We start from the raw sequence: 21,553 nt of genomic DNA, 5'->3' as shown, positions 1-21,553 counted from the left end.
CAGATGCAATCCAGACTAGGGGCCAGATCCTGGAGGTAGTCTTGCTCTGCGTTCTCCCAGAGTGAGGTTGAGCACTCAGTCAGGGCTGGTTTTATGTATTAAGTCTCTCATCGAGAAGCCTGGGAGCTGATTACGGTAATTCAGGCAGTCACAGCTCGCAGGTCTTGTTTTTGTATTCATTCTCGGGACAGGTATGTCACAGGCAAGACCAGCATTTATTGCCCATCCCTAGTTGCCCTGAGCTGATTGGCTCGCGAGGCCACTTCGGAGGGCAGTTAATAGTTAACCATGTTGGTGTGGGACTGGAGTCCTGGTTTTGATCTTCCAGAATTCCCTAGATTCTGGAATGGCCCCCATGGATTTCAAGGTAGCAAATGTAAGCTTGCTATTCAAGAAATGAGGGAGAGAGAAAACAGGAAACTATTGACCAGTTAGCTTGACATCAGTATTAGACTAAATGCTAGAATCTGTTAATAGGGACATGATAACAGGACACTTAGAGAATCATGATATGATTGGGCTGAGTCAACACGGTTTTATGTTTGCCAAATCTGTTAAAATATTTTTACATTATAACCAGTAGGGTAGTTAAGGGGGAACCAGTGGATGTGGTGTATTTGGATTTTCAAAAAGCATTCCATAAGGTACGACACATAAGAATATTACACAAAATTAGGCCTTATGGGATTGTGGGGTAATATATTAGCATGGATTGAGGAATGGTTAATGGACAGAAAACAGAGATTAGGAATAAACGGGATATTTTCAGGTTGGCAGGATATAACAAGTGGGGTACCACAATGATTAGTGCTTGGGCCTCAGCTATTTACAATCTACAACAATCTGACGTAGAGGAGGGGACTGACTGTAATGTATCTAAATTCGCCACCAAAATAAAGTCAGTTGGGAATGTAAGCTGTGAGGAAGGCTCAAAGTGGCTGCAACAGGATTTAAACAGGCTAAGTGATTGGGCAAGAAGGTGGCAGATGGAATATAATGTTGAGAAATGTGAAGGCATCCACTTGGGTAGGAAAATTAGAAAAGCAGAATATTTTATAAAAGGTGAGAGACTGGGAAAAGTTGGTATTCAGAGGGATCTGGGTGTTCTTGTATAACAATCATCGAAAGCAAGCAATTAGGAAAGCAAATAGTACCTTAGCCTCCAAGACAAAGGGATTGCAATAGATGAGTTACAAAGTCTTATTATTATGTTTAGTTTAGTTTAGAGATACAGCACTGAAACAGGCCCTTCGGCCCACCGAGTCTGTGCCGACCATCAACCACCCATTTATACTAATCCTACACTAATCCCATATTCCTACCACATCCCCACCTGTCCCTATATTTCCCTACCATCTACCTATACTAGGAACAATTTATAATGGCCAATTTACCTACCAACCTGCAAGTCTTTTGGCTTGTGGGAGGAAACCGGAGCACCCGGAGAAAACCCACGCAGACACAGGGAGAACTTGCAAACTCCACACAGGCAGTACCCAGAATTGAACCCGGGTCGCTGGCGCTGTGAGGCTGCGATGCTAACCACTGCGCCACTGTGCCGCCCACAGTGTATGTAGGGCCTTGGTGAGATCACAGCATACAGTTTGGTCTCCTTCCTCAAGAAAGGATATACTTGCCTTAAAAGGAGTGCAACAAATGTTCACTAGAATAATTCCTGGGATGAGAGGATTGTCCTATGAGGGAGATATTTAGTAGACTATATTCCCTAGAGTTCAGAAGAATGAGAGGTGATCTTATTGAAGCATATGAAATTCTCAAGGGCCTTGACAGAGTGGATGAGGCAGGATGTTTCCCCTGGCTTGGGAATCTAGAACACAGGGGCACAGCCTCAGAATAAGCGTTGACCATTTAGGACTGATATGAGGAGAAATCTCTTCAATCAGATTGTTGTGAATGTTTGGAATTCTCTACCCCCGAGAGCTATGGATGCTCAGTTGTTGAGTATATTCAAGACCAAGATCCACAGTATTTTGGATACCAGGGGAGTCGAGGGATACGGGGATGGTGCAAGATCCACCATGATCTTACTGAATGGCAGAGCAAGCTCAAGGGGCCAAATGGCCTACTCCTGCTCCTATTTCATATTATTGTATAGGTTTAGAGCAGGTAATGATGACTGGCTTCCTTCCCTAGTACCAGAGAACCAGAGAATTCAAACTCACAAATGCCTTGGGAGGGATTTGAACTCTCATTCTCTGGATGGGCAGTCCAAGTCTCTGGATTACCGGTCCAGTTCCATTTGAACTACCCTGCACCAAGGCTCCAGTTGTAGTGTGAGTGCAGCCTTGATCTCCTCTGGAGCTGCAACACCCAGGTCCCTGCCCCACAACAGGACAGCATCAAGGGAAGGGAACTCCCAAGTGCCCATCCCAAATCACAGAGATGGGGGTGGGGTCACCATCACAATCTGGAGAGGGTGCTTCAGAGGATCCTGCCCCCATTCTGCCAACAGATGGAGTAACTGAGCCAAGCCAGGAAGGCAGAGTGAAATAATTTACCCCTTGTCCCTAAGGATAATCCATCCTCCTATGGGATTGATACCTTTTGTCTCAGGGTTTTCAATGGGATTCATCCTTGCTGGTTGCTGACACAAGTTGAGCCTGATGAGGCCATTAGTGGCGGAATTCCCAGGATATCTTGGGAACTCTCCCAAGATGTAAGAAGTGCATGAACAGATGACTCTTTCCCTTTCTCCGTCCAGTGGAATTTGGGCCGGAATTTAAACAGGGTAGATCCAGATTCTGCTCTCCCACAATAAGTAATCAGACTTCAACTTTCCACAACAATCTCCCAGTCCCATCACTGGTAATATCAGCCCCTCGGTTTCTATTGTAACCCAGTGGATGCCAGAGAACCAAAGATATTCTCTCACCTCCGTGACTGCCAAAGTGAAATCATAAATTATCTTCCAGCCCATTCCAAGCAGATACCTCTTGTGGGGACACCATGGATTCTAATTGTGTTTCATATTTGTAGAACACAGTTTTCAAGAGGTTGAACCTTTAGCTATTTATGGCGCTTCTCTATTCTCTGAATAATCTTTGCCAGGCTCATGCTGTTGTGTATTATTCTCAGCTGTTGAGGTGACAGACCATAAAAGGACATTTGGAATTATTTGACCAAGGGATGAATTGCACACATACTGAGCTATTTTTGACTTATCTGTGGCCCTGGTGTTATCCACCATGTAACAAATCAATTCTATACATATTGTAGAGCATTTTCCAGTTTTCATCCTATAAGTGTCAATTTTTGAAAATAATGTCTGCTGTTTTGCCACACTTGCTCACGATTTAAGTCTCTCAACAGAGGAACAAGAGGAGGCCATTCAGCCTTTTGAGCCTGTTCCAGCATTCAATTAGATCATGACTGATCTGTATTCTAACTCCATCCAGCTGTCTGATCCCATAACTCTTACCCAAAAAAACTATCAATCTCAATTTCGAAATTTTCAATTGACTCTCAACCTCAACAGCTTTTTGGGGGAGAGAGTTCCAGATTTCCACTACCCTTTGTATGAAGAAGTGCTTCCAGACATCAGCCCTGAATGCCTAGTTATAATTTTAATATTATGCCCCCTTGTTCTGGACTTTCCCCATCAGAGAAAATAGTTCCTGTCTGTCTACCCGATTCAATTCTATTAATCATTTTAAACACCTCCAATTAGATCACCTCTTAATCTTTACTCAAGAGAATACAAGGCTAGTCTGTGCAACCTGTCTTCATAATTTAGGGCGGCACGGCGGCGCAGTGGTTAGCACCGCAGCCTCACAGCTCTAGTGACCCGGGTTCAGTTCTGGGTACTGCCTGTGTGGAATTTGCAAGTTCTCCCTGTGTCTGCATGAGGTGCTCTGGTTTCTTCCCATCTCCAAAGATTTGCAGGTTGATAGGTAAATTGCCCCTAGTGTAGGTAGGTGGTAGGAGAATTGTGGGGATGTGGTAGAGAATATGGGGTTAATGTAGGATTAGTATAAATGGGTGGTTGTTGGTTGGCACAGACTCAGTGGGCCGAAGGGCCTGTTTCAGTGCTATATCAATAAATAAATTTAACCCTATTAGCCAGAGTATTATTCTGGTGAAGTTTTTCAAATTCAAATTTTTCGATTCAGCAACTTGCAACCTTCTGACCATATATTAACTTCCCAAGTGTTCAGAGAAACATCACTGACTTGATCTTGTGAACATATACCCATTGAAGTTTGCAGCACACAAGGAGGACAATTGGTCCATGTCTTGGCTCTTTGCTAAAGCAATCCACTACCTCACCTTCCAGCTTCCTCTGCTTCACCTATTTGTCCAATTTTCCCTTCAAACTTGCAGTGGTCTCTGCCTCAACTGCTTTCTGTGGTGAAGCATTCCATGGTCCAACAGCACTCTGTGTAATCTCTCCTTGCCTCTCTTAACAATTTTAAATAGATTGACCCTCTTGTTGCTGAGATTTAGTATCAATGGATTCAGATCGTTGATGAATTGTGCAGACGTAAAACACCAAAAGATGTGTATTTCTGCATAAAAATGGAACTGTGATGGGTTGTCAACTCTGGTTGGATATATTCCTAGAACATTCATTATGTGATCTCCCATGAGAATAGTTCGTGGGATGTGGGACTTCAGTTACAAGGATAGATTGGAGAAACTGGGTTTGTTCTCCTTAAAGAAGAGAAAGTTGAGAGGTGTTTGATAGAGGCATTAAAAATCATGAGGAGCCTGGACAGAGTAGGTAGAGAGAAACTGTTCCTGTTGGTAGAAGGGTTGAGAACCTGGGGGAACCGATTTAAGGTAATTGACAAAAGAATCGAAGGCGACATGAGCAAAAACATTTTTAGACAGGAAGTGGTTCGGATCCGGAATGCACTGCCTGAGAGAGTGATGGAGGCAGATTCAATCCTGGATTTCAACAAAGAATTGGATAATTATCCAAAGAGAAAAGATTTGCAGGGCTACGGGGAAACGGCAGCAGAATGGGACTAGCTATGTAGCTCTCGCAGGGAGCTGACTCAGACACGATGGGCCAAATGGCCTCCTTCTGTGCTCTAACCATTCTATGATTCTATGATTGTATGATTCATTCTGAACTCCCTGTCCAATTCTTTTTTAAAAGCCTCAATTGAACCTGCCTCTCAGGCAGTGCATTCCAGATCCTAATCACTCGCTGTCTAAAACTTTTTTTCCTCTTGTCGCCTTTGATTCCTTTGCCAATCACCTTAAATCCATGTCCTCAGGATCTCGATCCTTCCACCCATGGGAACAGTTTCTCCCTGTCCCGTCAAAATGCCTTTCCATGCATCCCTCCCCTGAACCCAAACATCTTCAATATTTGTATAACTACGAATTAAAGAGTTAAAAAAAAATTGAAAAACACATAATTTTCAATGTTCTTATGATTTTAATATTTAATCCTTAATCTCTGGAGACTCCAGCGCAATCCTGGAGATTTGGCAACACTAAACTGTGAGTTCCTGCTTTTCTTTGAAGCAATGCACCGGCCTTGTAGATTCACCTTTTCCCGTCTTTTCTCATAAGTTACTCTCACTGTAGGAAAATTGCTCCTTTTTTGTGCAGATTCACACCTTTGAGATGCACATTATTAAAGCAAAGGAGAATTATGCTGGAAACTATCGCTGTGAAGTGACATGGAAGGACAAATTTGACAGTTGTATTTTTGACCTGGAAGTCACAGGTGAGAGTTTTTTTTTACTCTAGGGTTTTCTGTTCAATTAAAGTTTCAATCATTGTATATTTAAATTGTCTTGAGCACCAATAATTTCAGGAATGCAAAGGTATGTTTGAGCCACAGGCATGGAGCTTTCATGTGATATCTGTGCAAAAGATCACGAATTTTCAAGAGTAAGTGAGTTGTGGGCCATGACTATTTTACACGGGAGTATCCCTGTTCCTTTATGCTGATTCAAAAGCCAGTTCATCCAAAGCAGTTTCTTCCCATAGAACTGTCCATGTCCCCAGGTCTGAATGGTGAATTTCTGCCAATTGTGCCCATTTGGGGATGTTCCTCACGCTGCACTCAGAACCTATGGGGCTTCAATTGACTGCTGATCACAGGCCTTATGCAGCAAACGCAGATCAAAGCAGTTAATGGAAATCAACTAAAAAGTGTGTACTCTGTAGTGGAGTACCATGCACCAGTATGGACCAGAAGAAGCCACATTTGACTTGTTAATGTCCAGCTAAACACTGCAATGTGTTGTATCACTGGAACCCTCAAGTCAACCCCAACAGCTTGGCTGCTCTTGCTGTCACACGTTGCTCCCCAATCATTATTCACCATGATGCAATCCTCAGGGAAATCCAGTGAATCGAGGAAAATGAATGTCTTCTCATCCACCAAGACCTCAACAGTGAACCACGACACCACTTGTAGTCGTGCCAACCCTCTTAGACCCACGCACTTAATCTTCAACAATGTGACTTCAACCCCAATGAAGCTTGGAAAGCTGAATGGAGTTCACAAGAGGTCACATGAAAAACCCTTATCAAGGATCCGCCACAGAAGATCCCTGCCTTCACTCTTGCACCAAGCTTATGAGCAACCCTAACCGCATCCATAGGAATGTAAGAAATAGGAGCAGGAGGAGGCCATTCGGCCCTTCGAGCCTGCTGCTTCATTCAACAACATTCCGGCTGATCTTCTCCCTCAACTCCACCTTCCCACACTATCCGCTTATCCCTTAATTCCCTTAGAACCCTAAAAAGCTATCGACCTTTATCTGCACAAACCATGGCAGATGCGGGTCCTTGATAAACAAATGAAGAATCAAAAACTCTCCAGCATGCGACTGTGATCACCCAGAACAGACCGTGGAATGTCGAACTCTGTGCTCGATACACAATATGAAAGAGGCATCACCGTGATACTCTCGGTTACTCCTGACACAATTATCTGACTTAACCAGCTGAGTGTAAAATTATAGCTGTTGCTCTACATTTCCATCAGCCATAAAAGAGAGAGAGAATTAAAAAGTAAGAACAAGAGAATTAAATCAGTCAGTTGAGGAACAGCTCATTCCCAGGTCAACCTGTCCCTCTTTGCAATGTTGGAGAATGTTCTGTTCCACTCACCAATCGATTATAATCGATTACGCCACTTGATTGCGTTCATTGAACAGACTTTTTCTGCTCCGGCTTCTGCTCATGACTGCACGGAAACCTGAGTGTAACTTCACCTCGTCCAAACCGCAATCCTAAGAGAAACTCCAGACCACATTAAATATGTGGGCTATTGATATTGTACTCTATGTAAATGGCAATATTTAACTATAAGGCATAATTAAATATATCTTTAATTTACTCTTGCTTCAGTTTAAAGTGGCATTTATTGTATCATCCTTGACTCAGTGCGTATGACTCTCGCCTCTGCATCAGAAGGTTGTGGGTTCAATCCCATTCCAGAGACTTGAACGTAGAAATCTAGGCAGACATGCCCCATGCAGTACTGAGGGAGCACTGCACTGTCGAAGGGTCAGTACTGAGGGAGTGCTGCACTGTCAAAGGGTCAGTACTGAGGGAGTGCTGCACTGTCGGAGGGTCAGTACTGAGGGAGCACTGCACTGTCGAAGGGTCAGTACTGAGGGAGTGCTGCACTGTCAAAGGGTCAGTACTGAGGGAGTGCTGCACTGTCGGAGGGTCAGTACTGAGGGAGCACTGCACTGTCGGAGGGTCAGTACTGAGGGAGCACTGCACGGTTGGAGGGTCAGTACTGAGGGAGTGCTGCACTGTCGGAGGGTCAGTACTGATGGAGTGCTGCACTGTCGGAGAGTCAGTACTGAGGGCAGCCAGTACTTCCACACAAAACAGGCATATAAATCAGGGTCCTATGCTGGTTGTTGGATTCCCTCATCCTTTCTGTCCACCAATGAGAGGAGTGCAGGCTCCCCATGATCCTCCCATTGGTACCAGATTTTAAGTGGCCTGACCAGCAGCTCTTTAAAGGACTACTGGTGGCCACTCAAACTCAGCCCCAAAAGATTATTTAGCAGCAATTTTCTTTGGGCAAAGAGGAATATTAATGGGAACTTTGAGATGCCCTTCTACCAGATTGTTTCTCCGGCACCCCTTCTTCCTCGCCCTCTACCTCACTCCACTTTGTTTAGCTGCTCAAATTTCCATACAGGTTAATTGTCATTAAAGGAGTGTAAAGGAGAATTGGAAGATAGAAAGGACTTGCATTTATATAGCACCTTTCACGATCTCAGGATGTCCCAAAAGCTTCACCGTCATTAAGCAGTTTTGAAATGCAGCCACTCCTATAGTGTACGAAATGCAGCAGCCAATTTGCGCACAGCAAGATCCCACAAACAGCAATGTGATAATGGCTGGACTTTTTTTTTGGTAATCTTTGTTGAGGGATAAATATTGGCCAAGACACAGGGGAGAACTGCCCTGCTCTTCTGCAAAATAGTGCCGTGAGATCTTTTAGGAAGAGGGCAGAGGGGGCCTCAGTTTACTGTCTTACTGAGCATTGTCACGACAATGCTCCCTCAGTACTGCATTGGGCGTGTCAGCCTGGATTTGTGTTTCAGCCCCTAGAGTGAGACTTAAACCCATGAGCTTCTAACTCTGAGATGGAGAGTGCTACCCACTGAGTCACTGCTCACACCTCATTAATTTACAAAATTTCTTGTGTGACATTTTAGCATCTCATTTGGATTCTCTTTGCAGAGGCCCCGGAGGTTCAGCAGATTGATATTCGTGCTGCCTTTAAACGCAGGTAACTACAATAAAACATCTGTTTGCACCCAGGCTTTCCCTGCACCCTAATCCTTATTCATTGAATGCCCAAATCGTACAGCACAGAAGGAGGTCATCAGCCGGTTTTCAAATTTTCCGCACCCCTCCCTGCTCTTTCCCCAAAGCTCTGCAAATTTTTCCTTGTCTACATAGAATTACATCGAATTTCCAATGCAGAAACTGGTCTATGCCTGTGTTTATGCTTCACATGAACCTTCCCTCACCTTACTTCATCTCACCCTATCAACATATCCTTCTATTCCTTTCTCCCTCAGATATTGATCTAACTTCCCCTTCAATGCATCTATTTGCCTCAACCGCTCCATGTGGTAGTGAGTTCCACTTTGTATATATTTTTCGAGGATTTATCCAATTCTCTTTTGAAACTTGCTATTGAATCTTCTTTCACCGCCCTTCCAAGCAGCACATTCCAGATCACAACTCGTTGTGTAAAAGAAATTCTCCTCATGTCGCCTGTGTTTTTTTTGTCAATCACTTTAAGTCTGTGTTTTCTGGTTACCAACCCTCCTGCCAGTGGAGACAGTTTCTCCTAATAGATAAAAACCCTCAAGGACAACAGCTTGCAAGCTACTTTTCATCCAGGTTTATCCTTTGTATGAATCAGGGCTCCAGCAGAAAGGCCATTCAGCCCATTGTGTCTATGCCCGTCTACAAAGAGCTACACAGCGTTATCAAATTGCATCTTGTATTTCTTGGTGAATCAGATGTAAGGAAACATTTTTTAAGAGGTTTAATGCTTGGAGGCAGTAAACTTTAAAGCAACTTTAATGTGCAGTTTTTGAGTTTGGTATATCTTGGCCAGTGATTGACTGGCATGTGAGTTTCGGTGTGGTAAGTGTAGTTGTTGCACATCTGCTGATGACAAGGTGTCTTAGTGTTGAGGTTTCTTCATCTCCTATCAGAAAAAAAGAGGGAGCAAAGTCAACAGTTCCTGTACCAGGTCTGGTAAAAACACATAGGAGCAGGAGGAGGCCATTCAGCCCCTTAGGCCTGTTCCACCATTCTTTTAGATCGTGGCTGATCTGTACCTCAACTCTATTTACCCATCATCATTCCATGTGATTTCCTGGAGGGAGACACTGAGAGCTGGTTTCTCCTAACTGGGGAATCTGAACACGGGGGCACAGTCTCAGATGAGGAGAAATTTCTTCACTCAGAGGCCTGTGAATCTTTGGAATTCTCTACCCCAGTGGGTTGTGGGTGCTGCATCGTTGAGCATATTCAAGGCTGCGATAGAGAGATTTTTGATCTCTCAGGGAATCAAGGGATATGGGGAGTGGGCGGAAAAGTGGAATTGAGACAGAAGATCAACCCTGATCGTATTGAATGGTGGAGCAAGCTCGAGGGGCAGAATAGTCTACTCCTGCTCCCAGTTCTTATGTTCTTATTCCTTGATACCCAATAATGTATCAATCTCCATCTTGAAAATTTCAATTGACTACAGCTTTTTCAGGGAAAGAGTTCCAGATTTCTGCTGTCTTTTGTGTGGAAAAAGTGCTTCCTGATTTCACTCCTAACTGGCCCTGGCTCTAGAGAATCAGTCACTAACACTCAGTTTGGGAACCTGTTAGGGAAGGGAGAGAACACATTGAAGGCATCATGGTGCTGGAAGTTGTGCAGTAACCCTAGAGATGACAGCTGAACACGTCGCTCTGTAGTTAATTGGTTCAAATCCACCTATAGCAGCAGTGATGGCCTCTGCAAAAGGGATACAGACTTATTGCTTTATCCAGAAGTATGGAGATTATTGCTACGAGAAGCAGGTGCAATTTGTCCAGAAATGAAGTCTCCCAGCTGTTACACAAATGGATGCCACTTTGGAGGGTGTGGCATTTTGGAAAGTAGTATCTGGTGAAGTGTAAGTCACTTAAAACGTAGACTCAAGACCTTAAGAAGTGTCTGAAGCAGCACTGCAGCTTGGAAAAGATGTATTGGTACCTCAACGTACAAAGAGAAGCAACGGTAATCTTGTTGGAGAATCTTAAGATTTGTTAAGGTCAAAATTCGACAAAATGGGATTGGAAATGATTCGGAAAGCCTTAATCCTTAGATGTACCCAAAGGAATTCCAACTGAATAAACCAAGAGATATATCAAGGATCTATCATGTGGCATGAATGAATTTGAATTAGAAGATATATCTTGGGTTCCCATGCAGTATCCAAATATTTCGAGGGTCACTGCCCATCTCCAACTAAATTGCTCCCATACTTCAGAAAGGGAATAACATGATGAACCAGGAAATAGAAAACAAATTGCCAACCAATCTTGGTGTGAAGCTCAACAAGAAGATTCATGAAGAACCAAGTGAAAGTTAAATGAGGAATCCTTTTCAATCAATAAGACCATGGAACTAGCTATGAGGAAATGCCTGTCTCTTCCACTAAAGCAGTAGAGGCAACCAGATATAGGACTGCAACTGAAGGGGTAGAAGTGATATGAGTAACTATCTACAGGAAGCATCCGGAGAGATGGTTGTTGGGTGGAGGGATTTTGGCTGTCGGGTAGATTTTGGTTTTCATAGAAATCATATAAATTTCCTGACACAGAAGAAGGCCATTCAGCCCATTGTGTCTATGCCCGTCTACAAAGAGCTACACAGCCTAATTCCACCTTCCTGCACGAGTTCCATAGCCCTTTAGGTCATAGCTCTTCAAGTAGATCTCCAAGTACTTTTTAAATGTGGTGAAAGTTTCTGCCTCTACCATCCTTTCGGGCAGTGAGCTCCAGTACCCTACCACCCTCTCGGTGAAAAAAACGTTAACCTCATTCCCCCTTTAATCAATCTACCAATTCCTTTAAATCTATGCTCCCTGTTTTTTGACCCCTCTGCTACACAGCCCCTTAATTTTATATACCTCAGTTAAGTCACCCCTCAGCCTCCTCTGTTGCAAGGAAAACAACCGCAGCCTATCTTTCCTCATAGTTAAAATTTTCCAGTCATGGCAACATCGTTGTAAATCTCCTCTGTACTTTCTGCAGTGCAATCACAACTTTCCTGTAATGTGGTGACCAAAACTGTATGCAGTTCTCAAGCTGTGATCTAACTAGTTCTATACAGTTCTAGCGTAACCTCCCTTATATTCGGAGCCTCAGCTCGTAAAGGAAAGCATGCCATATGCCTTTTAACCACCTGATAGACCTGTCCTGTGACCTTTAAGGATCTGTGGACATACACTCCAAGGTCCCTCTGTTCTTCCACATGAGTCAGTATCCTTCCATTTATTATGTATTCCTGTGTCTTCTTGTACCACCCAAAATGCGTTACCTCACACTTCTCTGGATTGAATTCCATTTTCCACTTTTCTGCCCAACTGACCAGACCATCTATATCTTGCTGGAATCTGAAGCTTTCCTTCTCACTTTCAACCACATTGCCAATTTTTGTAGCATCTGCAAACTTCTTTATCATGCCCCCTACATTTGAGCCTTTTTTGAAAAAAAGTAGGGACCGAGCACTGAGCCCTCAGAACCCCATTGGTATCAGCCTTCAAATCGCAAAAACACCCGTCAACCGTTACCCTTTGCTTCCTGCCACTAAGCCACTTTTGGATCCAGTTTGCCACTTTCCCTTGAATTGCAAGGGTTTTTACTTTTTTGACCAGCCTGGCATGTGGAACCTTGTCAGAAGCTTTGCTAAAATCCATGTAGATCACATCCACCACACTGCCCTCAACAATCTACTTGTCACCTCCTCAAAAAATTCAGTCACATTAGTCAGACGTGACCTTCCCTTAACAAATCCATGCTGACTTTCCTTAACCAATCCATGCCTTTCTAAATGAAGGCTTATACTCTCCCTCAGAATCAATTCCAATGATTTACCCACAACTGATATTAAGCCAACTGGCCAATTACTCGGATTATCCCTTCCTCACTTTTTAAACAACAGTACAATGTTGGTAGTCTTCCAATCCTCAGGTTCAACAATTTCCTCCCTTGCTTCTTTTAACAACCTGGGGTATCTTTCATCCAGGCCTGGCGATTTATCTACTTTCAAAAATGGAAAACCTTTTAATACTTCCACTCTTGCAATGTGTATCCCATCCAGTATTTCACACAGTATTTGTGTGGATTTTGGCTGGTGGGTGGGTGGGTCTTGGTTGGTTGATGAGTGGCTGCATCTTGGTTAGCCTTGCTTGCCCAGGTGCCTGAAGGCATCTAAGGGCCTTTGAATAACTTTATTTCTTTACTAGCCTACATGACCTGCAAGTTCATCTCTAAGATGTTCATCATTTTTGTCTTCTTTCAATCATAGGGCTGCACCAGTCAGGTAAGGAGGTCCTTCATCATTCTGTTATGGTATCCTTGGAGAAGGAGAGAAACTCCTTATCCCTCATCTTTGCGTGGATCGCATGAAAGAGACCTACATATATCTTATATGTAATCTTCAGTTTACTTAACAATTCCACCAGCATCTTGTGTCTTGCCTTTCCCTGGATTGGTGGTAAAAGGGTCTGTGTGTTCAAAATGGTCTCCCCACCACTGTGTAACTGAATGAATTCTTAGCTGCACCGTGTGGCGATTAACCTGAAATTGTTGGTTGCTGCAGTAAGCAGGTCAAATCCTTTCGACTCTTGAATCTTGAAGTGACAAGGTTCCACTGCCTGCCTTGTCACTAACCAATCTTTGTTTATTGAATGCTATATTGAGCACGGGTGCATTGAAACTGTGTATTGGTGAGTTAGACTTCAAACAATGTTGTTCTTTGTACGTTTCTGATCGTAAATCTTTATTGGTCAGTAAGTGGGTTGGTTGACTAATCTTACTAATTTTTAAAAAGTTTAGTTACCATAAAGTCTGGATTCTAAGTAACTCTCCTGCACTCATTCGGCAAGATGCTGCTCTTGTACATCACTTGCTCCTGATTTATGGAAAGCCCTGAAATAAGAGGTGTAACTTATATACCAGATTTTATGGTAAATGTTGGGGTAAATATTGCACAAGCAACATTGTCTCATCACTCTTATGGTCACTTACCATGCTCCACCTGTTAACACATGGGACACAGTGTGATGCTGTGGCCAGTTTGCTGACTGCTGTTCTTGATTGCTTTAAGATATGTTTTTTCTCGAGATCCTTCCATTGTTGAGGGTGTTGTGTCTTTGAATCGATCAATGATCATTCATGATCGTCAATCAGAATGTCATGAATTTCTTTGGGTGATCTGCATATGGACATCATAATGATCATAATAGTTCATGGGTTCACACATTTACCTACCTGATCATCAGACATCTTCTCAATTCATGGACCCTTGATAACCACGATTGAAATGTGGAGTCCATCACATCTCCAGAAAGAATTAGCCCCTCAAAACATTTTCACAAACAGTCCACGAATATCACTGAACGTTCATGAACTATTAGGTGCTGTAGGATTATGGTGCTCCATATTTCTGTAAAGGTGCATGCTAGTGTTAATTCTGCAAATCTGAACGGGCATAACATCTGGAATGCGGATAATGTGGTAAAAATACTTTCATTCATGTGTTGGAAAGTCATTTATTGAAAGCGACTGGATTCCGACGACCTTTAGACTCGGATGGATTTGGGAGCAGCGCATTAATAGATTAGAAAATCAACAGGGCTAAGTTAAAATTTCATTTAAATTTGAACCATAAATTGGCCATGTGCCATTTTTATTTTGTGACTTTTACATTGTGTGAAATTTAAGAAGTCTGGTAAGCAAGCTAATTTGGGGAATCTGCTGGTTCATTTTCTCTTTCGAATTCAACTTGGGTATGAACTGAAATGTGACGGAGCAGATGGAAGTCAATGAACATTTTATTCTTTTTATGATTTATCCTTGACCGGATTCCTAAAAGCCTCAATCTTTTTCTTTCCCTGTTAAAAGTGGTGGCGAGGGTCAGGATGACGCAGGCGAACTTGACTTCAGTGGATTACTAAAACACCGGTAAGATATTCAAGTGTCAGTGAAATATAAAATGTTAGTTGGTAATGCTAATCTTTTGCAATTGTTGCTTCTGTATCTTGATGAATGGTGGGACGCAGTAGAAGGATTTGTGGGCTGAATTTTCAGTCTGGCAGGGTGCCATTGCATTGTTTTTGTATTTTCATGTTCTTCCTTTGGACAACAGTGTGAAGTAGCAGAAGGGATTGCAAGCTGATTGACAGTCTCATTCATGATGTGAACACTGGTTCTGTGGTCATAACCAACTTATAGCAGTTGGTAGGGAGGTTAGACCTAGTCAGCAGGAGGGTTGTATGGGTTCCCACAAACCACACAATGATGGCGGTGCCACCCACACCCATGACTTAAATAAGGGCAACTGTGCGGGCATTAAAGCTGAGCTAGCTGAAGTGAACTGGGTTACTCGGTTAGAAGATAGCTCAATAGAGAAGCAGTGGCAGACATTCACGAGGATATTTCAGAATACTCAGGATAAGTATATTCCTACTATAAAGAAAAATTCTAAGGGGAGGACACACCATCCGTGGTTAACTAAAGAAGTTAAAGAAAGTATTAAACTTAAGGAAAAGGCATATAATTGCACAAAGATGAGTGGCAGGTCAGATGATTGGTCAGATTATAAAGAACGGCAGAGAATGACTAAAAGGTTAATCATAGAGTCATGGAGTTATACAGCACAGAAACAAGCCATTCGGCCCATCGTGTCTGTGCTGGCCATCAAGCACATAACCATTCTAATCCTATTTTCCAGCACTTGGCCCGTAGCCTTCTATGCTATGGCATTTCAAGTGCTCATCTAAATAATCAGGAGGAAGAGATTAGAGTATGAGAGGAAGCTAGCTAGAAATGTAAAAATGGATAGCAAGAGTTTCCACAAGTATTTAAAAAGGAAAAGACTAAGTAAAGTGAGTGTTGGTCCTCTAGAGAGTGAGAATGAGGAGTTAATAATAGATAATAAGGAAATGGCAGATGAAATGAACAAATAATTTAGCATCTGTCTTCACTATAGAGGATACAAAAAAATTCCAGTAATATCTGTAAATTGTGGAAGGAAGAAAGGAACTTGGTGAAATTACAATGACCAGGGAAGCAGTACTGAGCAAACTGATGGAGCTGCGGGCTGACAAGTCCCCTGGTCCTGATGGACTTCATCCTAGGCTCTTAAAAGAGGTGGCTAATGAGGTAGTAGATGCATTGGTGTTAATTTTTCAAAATTCGCTAGATTTTAGAAAGGTTCCATCAGACTGGAAAATAGCAAATATAACCCCTCTATTCAAGAATTGGTGCGGGGAGTGAGGGGGCAGGAGACAGAAAACAGGTAACTATAAGCCAGTTAACTTAATGTCTGTTGTGGGAAAGGTGTTAGAATCGATCATTAAGGAGGCTATAGCTGGGCACTTGGAAAATCTCAAGGTAATCGGAAATAGTCAGCATGGTTTTGTGAAAGGGAAATCATGTTTAACCAATTTGTTGGAGTTCTTTGGAAGAATGACATTTGCTGTGGATAAAGGCGAGCCTGTTGACAACCTGTACTTGGATTTCCAGAAGGCATTTGACAAGGTGCCACATAAAGGTTATTGCGCAAAGTAGGAGCTCATGGTGTGTGGGGGGGGGGGTAACATATTAGCATGGATAGAAGATTGGCTGGCTGCAGAAAACAGAGAGTAGGCATAAATGGGTCCTTTTCTGATTGGCAGGATGTGACTAGTGGAGTCCCGCAGGGGTCTGTGCTGGGGCCTCAACTTTTTACAATTTATATCAATGACTTAGATGAGGGGAGTGATGGCATGGTAGCTAAATTTGCAGATGACATACAGTTAGGTAGTAAAGTATGTTGTGAAGAGGACATAAGGAGCTCGCATACCGATATAGATAGGTTGAGTGGGCAAAAATCTGGCAGACGGTGTATAAGGCGGGAAAATGTGAAGTTGTTCACTTTGACAGGAAGAATAAAAAAGCAGAGTATTACTTAAATGGAGAACGACTGCAGAGCTCCGAGATGCTGAGGGATCTAGGTGTTCTAGTGCATGAGTCACAAAAAGTTAGTATACAGGTACAGCAAGTAATAAAGAAGGCTAATGGAATGCTATCCTTTATTACGAGAGCAATTGAAAATAAAAGTAAGGATGTTATACTTCAGTTATAAAGGGCATTTGTGAGACCACACCTTAAATACTGTGTGCAGTTTTGGTCTCCTTATTGGAGGCAGTTCAGAGGAGGTTTACTGGATTGATCCCTGGAATGAGCGGAATGTCTTATGAGGAAAGGTTGCACAGACTGGGCTTGTTTTCACTGGGGTTTAGAAGAGTGAGGGAAGACTTGAGTGAAGTTTATAAGGTCCTGAACGGTCTTGACAAGTTGAATGTGGAGAGGATGTTTCCTCTTGTGGCTGAGTCCAGAACTAGGGGGCACCGTTTTAAAATTAGGGGTCACCCTTTCAGGACAGAGATGAGGAGAAATTTTTTCTCTCAGAGAATTATGCGACTTTGGAACTCTCTCTGCCTCAGAAGGTAGTGGAGGCGGGGTCATTGAATAATTATAAGTCGGAGGTCGATAGATTATTATTAGTCATGGGAATCAAAGGTTGTCGGGGGTAGAGGGGAGTGTGGAATTCGAAACACAAACAACTCAGCCATGATCTTATTGAATGGTGGTGCAGGCTAGCGGGGCCGAATGGCCTACTTCTGCTCCCAATTCGACTACCCGTATGTACTGCTGGACACAAGTATTCTGCTGGACGTCAACCCGGAATTCCAAGTCTGGTCACCACTCATGGGACTGACTGGAGCTGGGACCTGCTGACTGAGGTGGGAATGGCCACCATAGAGTTAAAGATTGGCCCAATTGTGAACCCTTAAACCCTGATGATAAAATTGTGGTAGCTGAAATCTAATCGCGTTATCAAGTTGCAAAAGACACAGGCAGAATCCCATTGGGTCCATGCCTTTGGGGCAATGAGAAGGAGTGGAGTAGCAGTTTGTACAAATGTAGATGGTGAACCCATCATCAGAATTGAACCAACAAAGAAAAAACTGATCCAAATTAACTGAAAAATCACCTTTCCATGAATGTTTTGTTAATCCGCCTCCACCTTTTCCCTACCGTTTAGTAATGCTGGGAGTTGGTTTTAACACTCATCATATTCTATCAGCATTAATGTGGTATTAATGACAGAAAGCAGGACACATCAAGTCACTACATCACCTGGCCTTGGTTGAATATTCCTGCCAGTTTGAGACAGGAAAGTCTGGTGAAAATCTACAACTTCTCTAAATGTAGGATCCCAGCTCACTGAGCCTATCTGGGTAACTAAGTTGCTTCAACCTGGGAATTAGTCTGGTGGCCCTCTTCTATACCTTTCCAACACCTCAATATCACCCAGTATGAGGAGACCGAAAGTGGACACAGTATTCTAACAGAAGCCTAGCCAAAGCCTTGTAAAAGGACAAACTGGTATGCTTTCTTACAATGAATTATCCTATAAATACACCTTAGCACCCAACTTGATCTAGAAAGAAAGATTTGCATTTATAAAGTGCCTTTCACAACCTTGGGATATCCCAAAGTGCTTTACAGCCAATGAAGTACTGGATTTGCTTTGTGGCATGGGAATATTCCAAACAGACCTTCGAGCCTGGCCATAATCTTTGAGATCTGAGCACAAGAATTATGCTAATCTCCAACAACAACAGCTTAAATTTATATAGCAGCTTTAATATAGTAAAACATCCCAAGGTGCTTCACAGGAGCATTGTCAAACAAGTGTGACACTAAGCCACATAAGGAGATATTATGACAGGTAGCCAAAATCTTAGTTAAGGAGGTAGGTTTCAAGGAACATCTTAGAGAAGTAGAGAAATAAATAGAGAGATGGAGTGGTTTAGGGAGGAAGTTCCAGAGTTTTGGGCTGAGGTAGCTGAAGGCACTGTGGCTAATGGTGGCGAAATGATAATCAGGGATCCCCAAGAGGAGAGAATTGGAGGAGCTGGGAGGGCTGTAGGGCTGGAAGAGTTTACTGAGATAGGGAGGAGTGAGGCCATGTAGGGATTTAGAAACAAGGAATTGAAACCAGTGTCTTAATGGTATTTTTATTGTTAGAGAAACGAAGGAAGAAAGCACGGAACCGGACGTTGATGTTTGGGAGCTTCTGAAAAATGCTCAGCCACATGAGTATGAAAAAATAGCTTTTGAATATGGCATCACTGATCTCAGGGGCTTGCTGAAACGCTTGAAGAAGATTAAAAAAAAAGAGAAAAAAAGTGCTGGCAAGTATCTTTAAAGATCAGCTAAAAGATCATAGGTCACTGCTGCATTTCTGCGTTGCCTGTATGTCACTGTGAATGAATCATAATGAAACACAGGAGGCCATTCAGCCCATCATGCCTGTACCAGGTCTTTGAAAGGGCTATCCAATTAGTCCCACTCCCACCCCCTGCTGTTTCCCCAAAGCCCTGCATTTTTTTTCTTTTGATGTATTTATCCTATTTGCTTTTGAAAGTTTATTATTAAATCTGCTTCTACCACCCTTACAGGCAGTGCATTCCAGATTACAACAACTAGCTGCGTAAAACAATTTCTCATCAGCTTCCCTCTAGTTCCTTTTGCCAATCACCTTAAATCCTGTGTCCTCTGGTTACCGACCCTCTGACAGTGGAAACTGTTTTTCCTTGTTCGCACTATCAAAGCCCCTCATAATTTTGAAATCTCTGTTAAATCTTCCCTCAACCACCTCTGCTCCCAGCTTCTCCAGTCTCTCCACCTGATATATCTCTTCTGCACCCTCACCAAAAATGATAGGAACCTGACTGTAGGTTTATGTCATCCATTGTAACACTCTTCCTCACAGTTTTGCAATGTGTAGCAAAGGCATTGAGTTCAATTCCTGCAAAGACCTGGTAATAGAATCATTGAGATTGATTTTAACCCTACCTGCTCAAAGGAAACATGGTAAGTAGGCAGATAAAAATGAGTAGTTACTTGCCCTCTTGGAACCCGGCCATTTGCAATGTTAATCTATGGGGTTTTGCAGGCAGATGAGGAGCCCAAATAAACTACAGCAACAACAATCCTCTTTGCTATAATGGGAGGCTCAAAACTGTGGCTAGTACTCCATCCATAGCCAAATGCCTTTTACTCTTGCACACTATTCCACTATTTATAAAACCCAAAAATGCTGATGGTTTCCTTGTGGCTTTATCTACCATATCATATCAAATTTTATTCTATTGTCTTCTCTCATTAAAAAAATCTAGATGACCTTTAAATATTCCCTCTGCTTTACATTTCTCTCATACATACTTTTCTTTCAATTGTGCATTAAGCTTTTGCGAAGATTCTGGAACCTGGGTACCAAGTGGAGAAAGGTGACAAGATAAGGTTTGTTGTGGATTTGGCAGATCCAACTGTTGACCTGAAATGGTATCGCAACGGACAAGAAATACGGCCAGGTCCAAAGTAAGTCTTGAAGTTTCAACTTCATAGGTTAACATTCAACCCATCTCCCTTTCAGTTACAATAAAAAGAAAGTCTTGTATTTATCTAGCATCTTTCAGGACCTCAGGATGTCCCAGTGTTTTACAGCCATTTGCGTACTTAGGTAAGTGTAGCCAATGTTGTAGGAAATGTAGCAGCCAATTTGTGCACAGCAAGCTCGCACAAACAGCAATAAGATAATGACCAGATGATCTGTTTTTTATTGATGTCCGTTGAGGGTTAAATATTGGCCAGGACAATGGAGAGCACTCCCCACTCTTAGTCTTTGAAATAGTGCCCTAGGATCAGCAAAGTGGGAGTGTGGGGGAGGGTGGGGGTTGTGTGGTCAATTTAGCATTTTATTTGAAAGACAGCACCTCCGACAGTGTGGCATTCCTTTAGTTCTGCGGGATAGGATGCAGGTAGCAGGATTTTTGGGTGAATGGCAGTTTATTTAGGGTGGACTTTACAATGCCACTAAGGGATGCGTTGAAAGAATTTTACCTGGAAGTTTATTTCTACAGCACCTCCCTCCCCTACAGCCTCAACCATTAAGAGCAGCATTTACATGAGAACACCATCACCTCCAAGTTCCCATTCATGTTACACATGGCTTGGATAAATATCACCATCTCTAGGCCAATATCCTGGAATTCCCTATCTAACACCATCACCACACAGACTGTAGCGGTTGAAAGAGTGGTCCAGCTAGTCACTCTCTTGTATCAAACCTCTACTGCAGCAGTTCAGGAAGGCGATCCACTATTACCTTTGTTTGGTCAATGAGTGCTGGCCTTGTCAGTGTTACCCACATTCAAGAGTAAATGTAAAGAAAAGTGACCAAGGCATGAATGAGGCGATGGTTTCAGTAATGATGGGGGAAGGGTAACAGTAGAGGTGGATGATGTTGCTGAGGTGGTAAAGGACAATCTTGCTGATAGGATATGAGGTTTGAGGGTTAAACAAGGCAGCCAAGGATGTGCCCTTTTGGCTTCAGCATGAGCGGGAAGCTCAGGAGACAGATGGAATTGAAAAGTCTGGTGCGGAGTGTTTCAAATAAGCTCATCAAACTGGCCTGTTGAGCTTGTATTCAGTGAAATTCTCTTTTGCAATTTTGAACAGATATATCTTTGAACACAAGGGGACATTGCGTATGCTGACGATAAAAAATTGCACCATGGCGGATGATGCAGCATACGAGGTAAAAGCCGGGCATGAGAAGTGTACGACAGAATTGTTTGTTAAAGGTAAATAAATTACAAAACCTCCTCTGTAGCATTCCTGTCTATTCTTTGTAAGTTATTTTTGCTGCCTTCCTGTTCTTTAGAATATCATAGAATTTACAGCACAGAAATAGGCCA

The 21,553-nt window shown here is 42.7% G+C and overlaps 1 protein-coding gene across 7 annotated transcripts in view; it reads left to right on the top strand.

Moving 5' to 3' along the window:
- The window catches only part of mybpc1 (myosin binding protein C1), a 133,596-nt gene that overhangs the window by 46,657 nt on the left and 65,386 nt on the right, over positions 1-21,553 (top strand). For all 7 annotated transcript variants that reach the window (XM_068050164.1, XM_068050163.1, XM_068050162.1 and 4 more), the window contains 6 exons: positions 5,584-5,701; positions 8,698-8,746; positions 14,643-14,702; positions 18,819-18,985; positions 20,042-20,174; positions 21,315-21,439. In XM_068050164.1, coding sequence (XP_067906265.1) covers positions 5,584-5,701; positions 8,698-8,746; positions 14,643-14,702; positions 18,819-18,985; positions 20,042-20,174; positions 21,315-21,439 — 652 coding nt within the window. The remainder of the gene's footprint in view (positions 1-5,583; positions 5,702-8,697; positions 8,747-14,642; positions 14,703-18,818; positions 18,986-20,041; positions 20,175-21,314; positions 21,440-21,553) is intronic.

Source organism: Heterodontus francisci, chromosome 18 (genome assembly GCF_036365525.1).
Source record: "Heterodontus francisci isolate sHetFra1 chromosome 18, sHetFra1.hap1, whole genome shotgun sequence".
Taxonomy (NCBI): Eukaryota; Metazoa; Chordata; class Chondrichthyes; order Heterodontiformes; family Heterodontidae; genus Heterodontus; species Heterodontus francisci.
Note: the sequence above shows the minus strand (reverse complement) of the source record. Positions and strands in the feature narration are given on the sequence as shown.